At 48.0% G+C, this 18,020-nt stretch overlaps 1 protein-coding gene across 2 annotated transcripts in view; it reads right to left on the bottom strand.

Annotated features, from left to right (window-relative positions):
- LOC144946188 (prestin-like) overlaps positions 1-17,636 on the bottom strand; it is a 68,662-nt gene extending 51,026 nt beyond the window's left edge. Inside the window, exon 1 of one of the 2 annotated variants that reach the window (XM_078875015.1) lies at positions 17,633-17,636. In XM_078875015.1, coding sequence (XP_078731141.1) covers position 17,633 — 1 coding nt within the window. In that variant the 5' untranslated portion in view covers positions 17,634-17,636. Of the gene's footprint in view, positions 1-5,352; positions 5,422-17,632 lie in introns of those variants that run through there. The other variant, XM_078875014.1, reaches the window with a different exon arrangement.
- Between the last annotated feature and the right edge of the window lie 384 nt (positions 17,637-18,020).

Genomic DNA, 18,020 nt, shown 5'->3' with positions numbered 1-18,020 from the left:
CAGTGAGCGGCGCCTCCTTCCGGACAGTGCAGTGCCCCAAGTCACGCCTGCACATGCGACTCATCCTGGCCACCCAATTCCTCACCTGGTTCAACAACGTCAACGTGACCCCATGGGAACCTCATTTGCCAGTAAAAATATGATAATTGTTTTTTTACCCTTCTATCTGGCAACAAAACTGACACCTTTTTACAAGGAGTCATGTTTGCATAGACCACAATACCTGCAGTCATTATGCAAACAAAAAACATAACTCTGATAATGTGCACTATCCTTGAAGTTGATTGGTCCACACCCGAGACAGATTTCCTTAGAGCCTAAGGACAGTGCACATTATCAGAGTTATGTTTTTTGTTTGCATTATGACTGCAGGTATTGTGGTCTATGCAAACATGACTCCTTGTAAAAAGGTGTCAGTTTTGTTGCCAGATAGAAGGGTAAAAAAACAATTATCAACGTCAACGTGGTGTGCCACCACAGGTCTATTCGTGTACGCACTGGGACCGCACGCCTGCGTGCCACCACACCAGCTAGGGTCCTGGCGGCGACACCCATCCACAGAAGTGCGCACATTCAGCGCAAACACTAAGATTGTACAGAGATTCATACTAATCTGGCTGTGACGGTCCCACCTGATGACGGAGACTTGTGTTGCCTCCGAAACGTCGTGATTTTCATTGTTTTATTTTTTTATTAATTTTAAGTTAATTTTTTACCTACGTGACTTTACCGAAAGAACTAAGAGTATGAATCCTTGCAGTCACGAAAGCTGCAAATCTAGAATTGTACAGGGAGCGGGAATGAAGCGTCAGCGACGAGAACGAGCGACGGTTCACATTCACGTCGTGACGGGCAGACCACAAACCTCCCTGTCACACGCCTGTCTCTCTCGCGACTTTTACATCACCCCTCAGCTGCAATCCCCTGACGTTAAGCCTGCCACTCGCTGTCAGTCACATCTCATTGTGACTCAACAATGTGAGTGTTAAATTTCGATGTAAAGCTTTCGTGACTGCAGGGATTCATCTTCTTGGTTCTTTCGGTAAAGTCACGTAGAAGGGAAATAATAAAATAATGAAAATAAAACATAATAAAATAATTCTCACGACGTTTCGGCTACAACGCAAGCAGCCGTTATTTTATTATTTCCCTTCTACGTGACTTTACCGAAAGAACCAAGAAGATGTGAGTGTTGTCCGTTGCATGCGCCACGCGACAAAGCTTCTGTCAAAATTCGACAACAACAACAACTGTAAACTTCTCTGTACTCGGCCATTTCAGTGGCCACTCTGCTGCACGTGGTTGTTCTGACCCAGCGCTGTGGAGGCAGCAGCGAGGGTTTTGTCCATCACCGCAAAGATGTTGTGAAGCTCCCTTCCCCTGCGCGTCGAAGAGGAACCGTTCCCTGGCTCGCTAGGAGGAGGCAGTTCAGCGAGTGGACTAATCGCCATCTGTTTCCATCTGTACAGGAGTATAGTGTTGCCCCCTCGCGCAAGGCGTGGGTTGTCTCCGGGTGTTTCGGTTTCCTCCTCCCACGCCTGAATAATAAACACGACTCGTCATTGATTGGTTGAAACAGATTCAAATAAAAAAAATGTAGCAGAGGCAGGACCCTCATAAAAACGAGCCACATGACTCAGTGTGTCTCTCCTGGATAAGCAAATAAATGTTACAAAAGCGGTTGCTCTGGAGTGCTGGGTGGCCGCGCAGACCGCTCACCCCGATGAACTGCCTAGGCAATGTCCCCTCTGTGGGGAACGTTGCCAATGGAGCCATGGACGTCTTTCCCCGGCCGCTTCTAACTTTGGCTCACTCGAACAGTCAACATTTGAACATTTGCAATGTAAACAGAAGAACATCTGAAAAGATGTGAGTTTTAATTTGCAATTGCCGCGCAGCAGTGGCACAGTGACGCAGTGGTGCGTGCACTGCGCTATGAAGCCAGCGACTTGAGTTGAGTCCCAGCCACGGCTAACATCAGTGTTGGCTTGAGATCTGACCCACTGCTGGGCCCTGCCCTTCCCCAATGTCGTCAAAACGCCACGTGGCCGATGCATCGTAGGCAGGCCTTCATTCGGCACTGGGTTAAGACAAGGCTTAAATTATTACTATTATTTGGGTCGTTCGGTAAAGTCACGTAGATACGTCGTAGTTTTATTGTTATTTTCTTTGAACCTATCTACGCGACTTTACCGAAAGACCCAAAGAATATGAATGCCTGCAGTCACGGAAGCTGTAAGTCAAGGCTTAAACTATTGTTATTTTAATTGTTGCTTCGATTTAAAGCTTTCGTGACTGCAGGGATTCATCTTCTTGGTTCTTTCGGTAAAGTCACGTAGAAGGGAAATAATAAAATAATAAAAATAAAACCCCCCGCCCACCTCCTACGCATTCCACAAGTAGTGACTAATCCCATATCTGCATTTCCTATAAATATGCTAAATTCCTCTTGATATGCAAATTATTTTGTCAAGGCGCTCTTCCCCCTCCAACCCAGCTTAAATATACGCTGCCAAGCCTGGTGGTGTTCATTCAGACGCTGTCTTTCCGGCAGACCTGTTCTTCACCTGAGGACGGCTGCTTGCGTTGTGGCCGAAACGTCGTGAGAATTATTGTATGTTTTATTTTTATTATTTTATTATTTCCCTTCTACGTGACTTTACCGAAATAACCAAGAAGATTAATTGTTGTAATTACTATTTGGGATGAATTACATCCAACATAGCCACAGTTTAGCCACAGTTTATCACCAAGCTGGTACGTCCAATAACACAGAGGAGACTTCATTAATGGCCATAACCAACGTTTATATTCACAATCAAACCGGTGTGCAAACAGGACAGAAGGCGCGACCACGGACCTCCCTCTCCGTCCGTGATTTTCCATCAGGGTGCATCACTCGCAGTGTGCATCTCCTCGTTCTGATGACTGCATGTGACAATGCAGCGAGAAAACCAATCAGCATGACTGGCGTTTTGCCTGTGTGGTACAGGCTAATTAATAACCCCAACACGAGTGGCATTCAGCTTGTTTGGCTGGCTGGCTGGCTGACCGGCTAGCCGTGGGCATCTAACTCCGTGTGGGGGGGGGGGGGGGGTCGAGGAGGGGACGCTACGGGCCTCGTTGCCGAGGCACGCGAGACGGGTCGGGCGCTGTGGGTCGACCCTAACGATCACTGCGCGCCGCCTCTCTTCGCGGTGGACGTGAAAGAGCCCGCGAGGTCGTCCCAAACGGGTGGTTCGTTCCATTGTGCATCTGCGTCACGGCCCAAATTTGCCAAAATTCACCAAAGTGACACCGCGAATGACTCCACTGGGAATTGAACTCTTTGGTTCTATCGGTAAAGTCACGTAGGTGAAAAATAAAATAAATCACGACGTTTCGGGCGCAACACAAGCAATCATCATCAGGTGCCCCCCCCCTCTCTATCTCCCCCCCCCTTGCTCCTCCCCCCTTTTCTTACCTATGTAGCCTCTTGTTACAGCAGCTCTTTTGCCCACTTCAGCAATTGTTTCTTGCTGTGGTTGTCCCATCTGATGACGGACGCTTGTGTTGCGCCCGAAATGTCGTGATTTAATTTAGTTTATACCTACGTGACTTTAGCAAAAGAACCAAACCTACTAAATTATCATTATTCATTGCTACGTCAATTAAAACATATTCTCACGCTTACGATAGAGGCATCTCGCCTTGTGCCTCGTCAGAGCACTGAGAGCCCGCACTGACGCGTTCAGTCCCAGGGTGTTGGCCCCACTTCGTGCACTGCGCTCTCTTGAGCGTGCTCATCAAAGACTGCACATAAACCATAATTAATGAAATTTTGATTTAAAGCTTTCGTGACTGCAGGGATTCATATTCTTGGTTCTTTCGGTAAAGTCACGTAGAAGGGAAATAATAAAATAATATAAATATGAAACAATAAAAATTCTCACGACGTTTCGACTGCAACACAAGCAATCATCTTCTTGGTTTTTTTCGGTAAAGTCACGTAGCCGAAACGTCGTGAGAATTATTTTATTATGTTTTATTTTTATTATTTTATTACTTCCATTCTACGTGACTTTACCGAAAGAACCAAGAACATAATTAATTAGTTTGTTTTCCCAACGAAGGTCTAAAGTGCAAGCCCTGTCTGTCCGTCTCTTACGGCAGTGGTAATGGGGGGGGGGAGGAGTCACGATGATTTTCCACCCCGCGCGACAACCTGGTGCGGTGGCCCTGCCAGCGCTGTTTCACATGGGGCTCCCACCCAGAGATGCCCCACTCAGAGATGCCCCACCCAGAGATGCCCCACCCAGAGATGCCCCACCCAGAGATGCCCCACCCAGAGATGCCCCACTCAGAGATGCCCCACCCAGAGATGCCCCACTCAGAGATGCCCCACCCAGAGATGCCCCACTCAGAGATGCCCCACCCAGAGATGCCCCACCCAGAGATGCCCCACTCAGAGATGCCCCACCCAGAGATGCCCCACTCAGAGATGCCCCACTCAGAGATGCCCCACCCAGAGATGCCCCACTCAGAGATGCCCCACTCAGAGATACCCCACTCAGAGATGCCCCACTCAGAGATGCCCCACTCAGAGATGCCCCACTCAGAGATGCCCCACCCAGAGATGCTTCACCCAGAGATGCCCCACTCAGAGATGCCCCACTCAGAGATGCCCCACTCAGAGATGCCTCACCCAGAGATGCCCCACTCAGAGATGCCCCACCCAGAGATGCCCCACTCAGAGATGCCCCACCCAGAGATGCCCTACCCAGAGATGCCCCACTCAGAGATGCCCCACCCAGAGATGCCCCACTCAGAGATGCCCCACTCAGAGATACCCCGCCCAGAGATGCCCCACTCAGAGATGCCCCACTCAGAGATGCCCCACTCAGAGATGCCCCACCCAGAGATGCCCCACCCAGAGGTGCCCCACCCAGAGATGCCCCACCCAAAGATGCCCCACCCAGAGATGCCTCACCCAGAGATGCCCCACTCAGAGATGCCCCACTCAGAGATGCCCCACCCAGAGATGCCCCACCCAGAGATGCCCCACTCAGAGATGCCCCACCAAGAGATGCCCCACCCAGAGATGCCCCACTCAGAGATGCCCCACCCAGAGATGCCCCACTCAGAGATGCCCCACCCAGAGATGCCCCACCCAGAGATGCCTCACCCAGAGGTGCCCCACCCAGAGATGCCCCACTCAGAGATGCCCCACCCAGAGATGCCCCACCCAGAGATGCCCCACTCAGAGATGCCCCACCCAGAGATGCCCCACTCAGAGATGCCCCACCCAGAGATGCCCCACCCAGAGATGCCTCACCCAGAGGTGCCCCACCCAGAGATGCCCCACTCAGTGACCTGCAGCAGATGTCCCGTGGGCCGTCGTTAAGCCGCCTGACGCGGGTTTGCAGCGGACTTGACTCCGTGTTGTTGTTCCACGGAGCGACGCGCTGTGTCTGATCAGCACGGCGCGCTCGCGCTGGGCTGGGCTGGTCTCGCGGCTTACTGACGGTCTAACTCACCGCGACCGTGGCTATTAAAACCAAACGGCGGAACGCGTCGTCGGGCAACGGCCGCTTTGCTCGTTCACCGGCGGCGTCTCAGACATTCGTCGAGTCATACTCTTAGTTTTTGCGGTAAAGTCACGTAGGCAAAAAATGAAATTAAAATTAATAAAAAATAAAATAATAAAAATCACGACGTTTCGGAGGCAACACAAGTCTCCGTCATCAGGTGGGACCGTCACAGCCAGATTTGCTGTTTCAAGTGGCCTCACTTGATATAGCAAATCTGGCTGTGACGGCTGTATCAAGTGAGGCCACTTGATACAGCAAATCTGGCTGTGACGGTCCCACCTGATGACGGAGACTTGTGTTGCCTCCGAAACGTCGTGATTTTTATTATTTTATTTTTATTAATTTTAATTTCATTTTTTACCTACGTGGCTTTACTGAAAAAACTAAGAGTATGAATCCTTGCAGTCACGAAAGCTTCAAATCTAGAATTCGTAGAGTCCCGCCCGTGGCGCTCACTCCTCGCTGACTCCGCAACTTGGACGGCAACACAGAACGCCGCTGCTCGCCCTGACGGACGCAAGGCGATAGGCGTCTCATCGAGGCTCCGTTTTCTTAACTCGCGTAAGCAACGCCTTCAAACCCTGGGCTTCCAGACGTGCAATTAGTAAACAGACACGAGTCTTTTACACCATTGGAACCTCATTTGCCAGTAAAAAATATGATAATAGTTTTTTTACCCTTCTATCTGGCAACAAAACTGACACCTTTTTTAATCAGAGTTATGTTTTTTGTTTGCATTATGACTGCAGGTATTGTGGTCTATGCAAACATGACTCCTTGTAAAAAAGGTGTCAGTTTTGTTGTCAGATGGAAGGGTAAAAAATCAATTATCAGGCACGAGTCTGTCTCAGCACATTCTCATCACCTTCATGTTCCAGGCCATCATCCTACATTCTAATCGTTTTCTTGTGCACGATGTCAATGTGTGCAAGAGCTAGACGCCAATGTCGAGGTCTGATGGCCAAGACGAGAGGAGTTCAGGAGAGAGAGTTCGTGTCGTGTTTCTGTTCCTACTCCATTAAAGGAGCGCAGACTACGGTGGTTTATTGTACGGTCTTCATTTTGGGTTGCATGCCCACACTAGGCACTCCAGTGGCTTTGCCTTTAATTTCCAAAGAAACTTTCTGATCCGGTACTTCCCACCAACATGCAGTGTGGCCTCTTTTGCCTGTTTGGCTGAGTGACTAAAATGTCACTCTAATGGTGAGGTTGTGAAACAACTGTCCCTTGCCTGCTCATCTGTTTATTAATGCTGTGCGTGAGGTGAATCAGTGCCTGATTACTGATTACCGGAGTTTTTGGAATTTACGTAACGAGATTTTATTTCCTCGCTTGCATCACCTCCACGATTGCCCTCCCGTGTGAGCTGAGGGCATCAGCTGCTGACATCATCATTTCTATGGAACGCCCCTTTATTCATCCTCACAAAATAGCTTATTATGAAAGTAATCTGATTACCTGCTGAGAATGGAGCAGTGATATTATGTTTCTCCTACCTGCCGGAGTTAATCAGATTGCACAGTGCACTCGGGATGAACACATGGAAAAAGGAACTTGGCAGAAATTTCGCCTATTATATATATTTTGAAGACCTCAGTGTTGTTGACGAGCGAGTTGAGTTTTTTTGTTGCTGATTTCGTTGAGCCAGTATTACAGGTGCGTCATTACAGCGGCGACACACACAGCAGCAGCAGTCACGTGACAGATTACGAGCTACAGCATCGAGGGCTACCATCAAGAGAAAGCCAGCTTATGTCATGAAGTAAAAACAAAACGTGGTTTCAAAAGTAATTTTCCAAGCGACTGCAAGACGCGCCTCTGGTCAATAATTAGTGCTGCCCGGGCAAATTAAGTGCACGCGTGCGCGCTTTACGAATAATTGATTCCGTTCAAAACGTGCTCAGTAATTTCCACTCAACCGTCCTCCCGCACAAGTTGTTGGACCGGGGCGTATGGGCCAGTGTTTTATTTTCCTCCCCATTTGGCGCCGACTCGCGCTCCACCTACCCGCCGCGACCCCGACGGAACATTCGCTGGGGGCTGGCTGGCTGCGTCTTCGCCGTTCCACTCGGGCGCTCCGATGCACGATAGCGTGGGGAGGGAGGGAGAGTGGAGACGCGCACCCCGCACGCAGGCGGCTGCGGCGATCGTCAACAATGAATCTGCAGAAATGAAAGCGACTCGGAGTGTCCTCCTCCTCCTCCTCTCCGTGTGCGGCGCGGATTACACCGGTGACAAACATCGTCCCCTGGATGGGGGCCTCTCTTCCCAAAGCGTTCGCCGAAAAAGTTTTGCAAACGTGGGGAGGAGTTGTTTTGTTTTCATGTTGCTGGATTCACAGATGATAAAGCAGTGCTCCCATATTGTGGAGAATAATTAGGACCACGTTGTCGTAGGCAATCAAACAAACGTAATGAATTCTCACGGCTGTAATTTGTCAAGGTAAATGCACACCATTGTTTTGTGCAGTTATTGGTGACCGGACCGAGACGATGCACTCCCTGCACCAGAACACCTCCGTGCCCACCCACAATCTCAGCAGTGAAGCGTGGTGGGGGGGGGGTGACCCAACAGGACTAGTTCAGATATCACTTGCCCCTGATGTTAGCCGTGGCTTAGAATCAAACTCGGGGTGGCAGGTTTATATCGCAGTGCGCTCATCACCGTGCCACCGCTGCCCCTCCGAATGGAGTCATCTGAGTTGTGTTTCGTGTTGCGTCTTCCGATAGGGACACGGCCCACGCGAATTCTCAGTTGAACTCATCGGCCCGAACTCACCGAAGGACACACGTTGTCTCTCTGTAACTCAACGTCCAACTGTGACCTAAACACCCTAGCTGAGACATCTACTTCACTTGCACCAACAACACACCGAGTAGCGTTCTGAAACTACACAGTCAGTCATCAATCAATCTTTAATTGGCATGCCAATATCGCCCTCAACAAAGCAGGCATCAGTGCACATCGACTAGGAGACAAACTCCGCAAGCAGAGGCCATCTCAGTGTCGAGAGCGATGAGGGGAGGCATCGCTGAAATAGTGTGGACACGTGGTGAGAGTGGGCTCAAGTGCAATTGTGATGAAGGGGAGGATTACATTCGCGTGTAGCGAGTTAGATTTGGATCTGCGCTTAATCTGGCCAAATTCCAGCTCTGAATTGTTTTAAAATATCGGGTGGACTGTCACGCAGATAACGAGCTGGTGTGGGAGTGCTGTCCCCTACTGCGTGGACCAGGGGTCGCCTGAATCGATTGTGGAGGCGTAGCTCTGTGAGATCCACTTCCGCGGGTCGTTCTCTAACCACAAAAAAACGCAACCAGACAAAATGAAAACGACAAAAAAAGCGCACAATACGTTCACGAAACGAACTACAATACTTTATTATCATTATTAAATATTTTGTTTAGAAGCGCACAATCGGAAAACAGAACAGAGTATGTGAACAGTTGTACACCTCGGGCTGTACAAATGATTGAACCGAGTAGAGCCAGTTCAGCTAAGAACCCCCTGGTCAAGAGTGGAGGAGAGGAGCACGAGGGGAGGGGTGGAGAGTCGACGAGGAGCCGGGAGGCTGATCCAGGATCGGATCGAGAGCCGGCGGAGCGGCGGTGGAGGCTGCGGATGGCAGTGGCCTCGCCCGCGCGTCGCGGCGTGCGGAGCGTGGAGGAGAGGGTGGGTGGAGACGGATTTTGGGGAGAGATTTGCAAACAATGCGAAGTCAATGGGACCCTTCTTCTTGGTTCTTTCGGTAAAGTCACGTAGAAGGGAAGTAATAAACATAATAAAATATTATTTTATTATGTTTTATTTTTATTATTTTATTACTTCCCTTCTACGTGACTTTACCGATAGAACCAAGAAGATGAATCCCTGCAGTCACGAAAGCTTTAAATCAATGGGACCCTTTTTGCCAGTACTGTCTCAAGATGATAAAAAACAGGCTTTATCTTTTGTGGCATAAATACAGGTATTAAGATGGTTATAGCTGTGTATCCCGAGCCATCCGTGGTGTGGCGTTTGCATCGTCCTTGTACTGGTCGCCTTTTAGAGGCATTGGCTCTGTAGCACCGGTGACAGACAACGCCACAAAGAAGGCCGTCTCTTGTGCAGGCCAATCACTTCCAAGGACAGTGCGTAATTTTTTTTATTTGCTTGCATTTTATACCACAAGTTTGTGTGGTTGATGCAGACTTGATGCCTTGTCATAGGTTTTTTTTTGCTTCAACATCTCAACACCTCCTTGTATTTATGCCAGAAAGAGTAAAGCATTTCTTTATTTTAATCAAGGTTAAGTCAAGCAGAAAAACAAATTACGCATCTGGCATTTGCCCTGCTCTCCAGCGCGATTATTAACTATTTCTTAGCTATATAGCTCTTTTGCAGAAGCGACCTGGCCGCAAATGATAACTCAACAAAGCGGTGTATTACGTGGAAATGCATAGCCGCTAAATACCCTAGACGCGTGATGTTTATAAATGTGGAAAAAAGCCGGAGAAACCACGGGGAGAGAAACACGCAAACTCCAAATATACAGCAGCAGGCGTCAGGGTCGGGATCGAACCCACGACCTCCTGTACACCAGGCGAGGTAGTTAACATCTCCTAGCCACCGTGATGATGATGATGAGAGAGAGACACGCAAACTCCAAATATACAGCAGCAGACGTCAGGGTCGGGATCGAACCCACGACCTCCTGTACACCAGGCGAGGTAGTTAACATCTCCTAGCCACCGTGATGATGATGATGAGAGAGAGAGGCACGCAAACTCCAAATATACAGCAGCAGGCGTCAAGGTCGGGATCGAACCCACGACCTCCTGTATACCAGGCGAGGTAGTTAACATCTCCTAGCCACCGTGATGATGATGATGAGAGAAAGAGAGAGGCACGCAAACTCCAAATCTACAGCAGCAGGCGTCAGGGTCGGGATCGAACCCACGACCTCCTGTACACCAGGCTTGTTAACATCTCCTAGCCACCGTGATGATGATGATGATGAGAGAGAGACACGCAAACTCCAAATATACAGCAGCAGGCGCCAGGGTCGGGATCGAACCCACGACCTCCTGTATAGCAGGCGAGGTAGTTAACATCTCCTAGCCACCGTGATGATGATGATGAGAGAGAGAGGCACGCAAACTCCAAATATACAGCAGCAGGCATCAGGGTCGGGATCGAACCCACGACCTCCTGTATAGCAGGCGAGGTAGTTAACATCTCCTAGCCACCGTGATGATGATGATGAGAGAGAGAGACACGCAAACTCCAAATATACAGCAGCAGGCGTCAGGGTCGGGATCGAACCCACGACCTCCTGTATAGCAGGCGAGGTAGTTAACATCTCCTAGCCACCGTGATGATGATGAGAGAGAGAGGCACACAAATTCCAAATATACAGCAGCAGGCGTCAGGGTCGGGATCGAACCCACGACCTCCTGTATACCAGGCGAGGTAGTTAACATCTCCTGGCCACCGTGATGATGATGATGAGAGAAAGAGAGAGGCACGCAAACTCCAAATCTACAGCAGCAGGCGTCAGGGTCGGGATCGAACCCACGGCCTCCTGTATACCAGGCGAGGTAGTTAACATCTCCTAACCACCGTGATGATGATGATGATGAGAGAGAGAGGCACGCAAACTCCAAATATACAGCAGCAGGCGTCAGGGTCGGGATCGAACCCACGACCTCCTGTATAGCAGGCGAGGTAGTTAAAATCTCCCAGCCACCGTGATGATGATGATGAGAGAGAGAGGCACGCAAACTCCAAATATACAGCAGGCGTCAGGGTTCGAACCCACGACCTCCTGTATACCAAGCGAGGTCGTTAACGTCTCCTAGCCGCCGTGGAACATGACGTTTCGAAGGCGTGGTTGTTATTTTTATTGGCGCGCCTCAAATCGACCCCTTTGGTGAAGCTTGGCTTGCTCGAGCGAGAGAAAGCCACTGCGACTGGAATGCGCGCGAGAAGGTGTTTGCGAGTTCCCACTGCGAAAACTCAGCATCTCCGTCACAATCAAGTTCGGCTTAGCCGGCTCACTGTCACCAACAGCTCTTAATCACAGCTCCCGCAGTGAGGGTATTACCATTATTATTTATTCTCAGTGAGTTTCTCTCATTTGAACGCCACTGCAATGTGTAAGCCCGTGACCGAGTTGCCAGGAAAGCAGCCAAACTCAGGACCAAAGCAGGGGCGAGCCTGGAGAGCGCTTGGATGGGAGTCCACTGTGCATAACAGGTGCTATAGACTGTGGCTGAGTTGCGTTGCGAGCAGCAATACGGCCGTTCAGTGAAGCCATTGATGTGGCGTACGACACTTCTAGACTGTATTCTAGACTGCAGTCGATACTGCATTCTCTCGCCTAGGCTCCGCACTTTCATTCGCGGCTGTTAGTGCCACATTACCGGGTTGTGAGTGCCACATTACCGGGTTGTGAGTGTCATATTACCGGGTTGTGAGTGCCACATTACCGGGTTGTGAGTGCCACATTACAGGGTTGTGAGTGCCACATTACCGGGTTGTTAGTGCCACATTACCGGGTGACGTGGCCCCTCACGTTCGCCGCTTGCTGGAGAGGTTTGTGGTTCCAATTCGGCAAGCCACTCGAGTAAATACTGTGGGCCGATTAACCGTGAAATAATACTCTGCGCCTATACATCACTCAACACGAGTGAGCCATTGTATCAGATTCAGAAGTTTATTTCCCGACAGAATCACAGCATTCCACAATTACATACTCAACATAAAAAATCTTAATAGCTATTAATGAGGACAGCGATGGCAGAATGTAGATGCCAAGAGGCGAAACTAGGTGGTTCCAAACTCTTTTGAGGAGCTACGACAAATGCTTTTGATCCAAATCGTGTGCGAAATATGAGAACTATTCTAAGGCAATCAGACGCGCCTCACAAATGTTTAGGATTATCAAATGGTAATAACAGCAGGGGAGACAAATAGAGCACACATCTACGGACAGTCGCCTTGTAAATTAGAATAGCCCTGCAGTGAAAACGTCTTCTCACGTCCAAGGAGTTTTGTCCAGCCATGGCACAGAGGTCACAGTGCCGCGTGCTCCCGGATGGGGCATCCACTGCGAATCGTCATGGTCCAAATTTGCCAAATTCAAAACCTGCAAATTACTCAATCGGGATCACACGCAGCAACATCGCCCCCTCCTGTGACACACAGCGTCTTTGTGATGGCATTGCGCAGTGAGAAGGGCACGAACACCAACTGTGTGCAGTCATCGAGATTAATAACACTGGTCAACACACTTTTTCTGGCATAAGGTATTCCAACGGTTTTTTTAAGGTAATTTGTGGGTGCTGATTCCAAAGCTGGCATCAGTTTTTGTCGATCACATCAGGTTTTTGAGATATCAAATATTGCATTTTCAATAAAAACTGCAGAAGAAAAATATTAAATAAATGTGGATATCTATATAAAATGATATTATAAACACACTATCCTAAAAATACAGCACCATATTTTAACACTAAAGAAGTAACTGACTCGCAACAACTTGCAATCATAAGTGACAGAGTTAATTTCGGGTAAAATCAATGAAAATGGGGAATGCCGATAGCATAAAAATGAGATGTGATAGAGCAAATCTGAGATCAGATTTGGAATCAGCACCCTGAAATTAGTCTAGAACAGCTGCAAAATTCCAGGCCAAAAAAAAATAATTTTTGTTGTTGACCAGTGTTATTGAGTGGTTCCAGCGATGGCCGTTGAGTGATGTGATGAGAGAGATCAGCTGATAGCAGGTTGTGAATTGACGCGATTTTACACACTCCGCTCAGGGGTCCGCTCAGCCCATCATTCCTCTGCGGTCGATACAAATAGTCTCAGCAACACTTTGTGGAAAATAAACAGCCATCCTGTGAATTATTTCCCACCATAGGAATGAGGAATTTCTACTCCTGGCTTAGGGCAGTCAACACAGATGATCACTGCAGCGAGACTATAGTTGCCATGTGATCTCCAAGGTGGCACAGGCAAAGATGAATTAATCCACATTTGTTTTCCCACGGCAGAACGTGTGTTCACGACCTGCTCACTTGTACTCCCACGTCAGGGTTAAGCTAAGCGATAAAGATTAGGGTCCGGTGATTAGGGTCCAGTGGTGAGGGTTAGAGGTTAGGCACTGCATTGGTGAGGACACAGTTAGCAACACACAAAGAGTATAAAATGGCAATAATGTACTATACAGTACTGAAAGCAAATGGAGAAACTTTCACAAAGTCTTCTTGGTTCTTTCGGTAAAGTCACGTAGAAGGGAAATAATAAAATAATAAAAATAAAACAAAATAAAATAATTCTCACGACGTTTCGGCCACAACGCAAGCAGCCGTCCTCAGGTGGAGAGCAGGTCTGTTGAGTAGACAGTCTGAATGACACACTCCAGGCTTGGAGCGACTATTTAAGCTGGGATGGAGGGGGGAAGGGCGCATTGACAAAATAATTTGCATATCAAGAGGAATTTAGCATATTTATGGGAAATGCAGATATGCTATTAGTACTACTTGTGAAATGCGTAGGAGGTTTGGCGGGGGGGTTATTTCACAAAGTCATTTGGAGAGAGGTATTACACGAAGGTTTTAGTTGTAATTGAATGTCACCATCCTAGAATCTCACCCAGACCCGAACGAATGCCGGAGAACAGAATAGAGCAGAACAACGTGGGCGTCCGATCCCAAACACTGCACACCTTGGCTTGGACATTCCTCCTCCACCAAGACATCGGTGTAACCATCGACCACATCAGAATACCACCAGGTCGATGCACGCATCTCCTTCATAAATGAACAATTAGAGACACACGCCACAGTAGTGCAATTGTGCCCATGCAACTCAAACTATGGACCACACGGTAAACCCACTGTCGTCTGCGCTCAATCAACAGAGGAGGAGGAACAGCAAAAAAAATAACCCGTAAAAACAAAGTTTTTCACTATAAATCCTTTATATGCGTGTTCAATAGGCCACAACCCAGCCCATATTGGTCTTTGAAACGGGCGGCTAGAGTCCTCTCGTCCTCTGGCTTGAGATGGCTGCCACCTATGGGTCAGATGATTGTCTGCCACCATTAAGCCATTGGTAATTAAATAAAAAAAAATTCCTAAAAGGTGTAAAATTTTGGAAAAAAAAATTCACGAAAATACATTGTCACGCACAGCTCGATTGGATCACGGGAAGTGGGTTAAAAAACGACCAAAAGATTTGCACGGTCGTAAGCAAGCAAGTGAACTTAATATAAAGGCTTTAATGACACGAACTCTCTCTCTCTCTGCTGAAGCCCTCTCGTCGTGACCAGAGACCTCGACACTGGAATCGGGCTCCTGAACAGATTGCTGGCGTACACAAGAGTAGAATGTGAAAAACAAAAGGCGTGCAAATGTTTGTTCCCAAGGGGAACAGATATTCTCTCCTGGGACAAACGCATGTGCGGAGGAACGTGTACATGTTTTACGACTGGCTCGACTCAACGCTGTTATTTTCTATTTAGTTCCATATCAGCGGAGCGCACCGTTGGATGTAGCGTTAAGTGGGATGTGGCAGGCAACAGGAATATCTCTTGGAGTGAAAAAACAAAAGTGAAGGCGACTATATAAGAATAAAATATAAACAGGAGTTGCCTTTGATTGCAAATTGCGGTCGATACGGCAGGGGTGACAAGAACACTATCCGAGTGCAAGTTCACAATGACTTGCAGGGGAGACCCGCGGTCCACAGTCCAGTGAGACAAGCCATTGTCACAGTGAACATCAGAATCTGGGGTCAAACTCCAGCATCTGCGTCTTGGTAGAACGCCACCCCGCACACCCCCCACTATCTGCGTGGGTTAGGTCAATGGTGAATCATTGTTGCGAGGGCGACACCGGCTAGCTTGGTGACTCTGCTCGGGTCACCGCGAGGTCACATCGAACAAACTCCAACACGTGGTCAACGCAGCACGTGGTCAACGCAGCACGTGGTCAACGTGGAGAGGTGGGCAGTGGTCGCAGGCTACCGCGAGCCTCGGAGAGGAACGCTCGGTCGGTGTCAGCGAGATTGCTTCAAATTATGAGCCGCCGTGGGACTAGCTGGAGAAATAACTTGACTGATATCATTAATAATAATTATAGAATAATTCACAGCTCTGTATATGGATGCAGGCTTCTCCGCACCGTGTTAGCCTTGAGGGCTGTTTGACCATACTTTACCATGGTGATAATTGTGGTGTGGGAAGGGTGGGGGAGAGGCTAGAGAGGGCCATTGCAGATGCTATTCCATTGACAGCGATCGGAGTGGTGGCATCTGTCCAACACGGTGCCGTGTCGCATCTGGGGCGACAGGGTGGTGGAAGTCGCGCCTCGGTTCTCGGGCTCGATTCTCGACTCGGGCGTATGGAGTTTGTATATTTTCTCTCCCTCTTTCCTGCAACGGGTTTCCTCCGGTTTCCTTCCGTACAAAAAAAAAACTTAACTCGTATTGGTGGAAAAATCCCAAATGCTGAAAAATGTCCCGCAAATGACTCAATTGGGATCACACACAGCAGCGGCAACATCGCCCCCGTACTGCGACAAACGTAGCAGCACTCTCCTGAACAACAACAAGTCTTGGGACTCGGTGAGGTTTTCCTGGGTCAGCAAGCGGAAGGAGCAACATCTGGCAGGTCAGCAGCATTGGTACAAGCCAGCCTCAGTTTCAGTTTAATTTATTAGGATTTACCCTATTCATATTCTTGGTTCTTTCGGTAAAGTCACGTAGAAGGGAAATAATAAAATAATATAAATATCAAACAATAAAAATTCTCACAACGTTTCGACTGCAACACAAGCAATCATCATCAGGTGTGAAATCCACAGCAAGGTGTGAAATCCACAGCAAGGTGTGAAATCCACAGCAAGAACATTTTGAAATTTTCTTGCTGTGGATTTCACACCTGATGATGATTGCTTGTGTTGCAGTGGAAACGTCGTGAGAATTGTTATTGTTTTATATTTATATTATTTTATTATTTCCCTTCTACGTGACTTTACCGAAAGAACCAAGAACATGAATCCCTGCAGTCACGATGCTTTAAATCAGGATTTACCCTGTGAGCCATTCGGCTCTTGATTTGGGTGCAACCGCAACAAACAATAAAATTACAAGATTCACCTAAAATTCATTGTACACAAATCTAAACATCACGTACATAAACAATTAAATCCTACAGAAAAGGCACTACCCGTCCATGCTGCGTACAAAAGCCCCTCCCTCACCCTGACACTGCTGATGAGAAACATCGAATGTCGAACCCGGTCCAGAGTTTTGCTTGTGTTCAAGCGATGCTGCTGATATAATGCACTACTACCAGAAGGACGTGTGGCTCATGGGATGTGCATCAATTTATTTGTATAGACTGGAAGTGAATTGTCTCTTAATCTAAGTTGTCTTGTGGTTGTTGTTGGTTGTTTGACTTGCATCCCACTGGAATTTTTGCACACAGCGTTGGTGTGCACGGTGTTTTTTTTTGTTGTAATATTTTGCTGTCTTTTCTTGGATTTTCTGTTTGCACTTAGTCACATATTCACTTTAAGATGTTTTTTGTTCATGTTTTTGTTTTTTGTTTGTTGCGGTTGCACCCGATTCAAGAGCCGAATGGCTCACAGGGCTATACCTAATAAATGCACTTGAACTTGAACTCTTGCGTGTGTATGTCGGGTTAAGACTCGATTGGCCTGTGTAACCCCTGCAGCCACTGGAGGCGCTGCATCACCACCACCTTCACCACCACGCGAGACGAGATGCGGTGCTCGACATTGCATTCTGTATGAGAATAGGGTTTCCCCTTTTTTCTGGAAACAAAACAGCTGTTAAGATGTTAAAACACGAAACTGAAACTTTTACGAGGAATCATGTCTGCATTAACCACAATGCCTGTGATCGGAATGCAAACAAAAAACATACTGATAATATATGCATTGTCTTTGAAACTGATTGGTCCACACCAGAGACATATTTTGGAACTGGCAAAGGAGGTCCCGTGATGGAGATTGCATTCTGTAGTTTCGCTACAATCCTGTGTGCAGTGGCTGCCGCCTGATGATGCCGGTTGCAATTCCTGGCGAAACGTCGTGCTCAGATTGTAAATGTTGTGCGGCTTTGCCCTCCAACACACAACCGGTGTGCTGGACTAGTGACGAATTGGCACGTTCTGTTTACGTGACAACACTTACTAGTTGGCTGTGTCGGGTGGTGGCGGGTTTTAACGACACATTTATATATTTACACGATCTAACGCAAAACAAACCTCGTATTATGAGGCTGTAAAGTTTGATTCCCCCATCAGTGGACTACCACACTCACAAGCACGAGCGTGTCTCCAACTTCATTATTTGTGTTGACAAATCTACAGGAATGTACAGTATGTTACTTGAGCAATTTGTGCTTGTGCACTTTATTTGTTTATGTTTCAGT

The sequence above is a fragment of the Lampetra fluviatilis genome, chromosome 40 (genome assembly GCF_964198595.1).
Source record: "Lampetra fluviatilis chromosome 40, kcLamFluv1.1, whole genome shotgun sequence".
Lineage (NCBI taxonomy): Eukaryota > Metazoa > Chordata > Hyperoartia > Petromyzontiformes > Petromyzontidae > Lampetra > Lampetra fluviatilis.
This window is presented reverse-complemented; position numbering and strand designations above follow the sequence as displayed.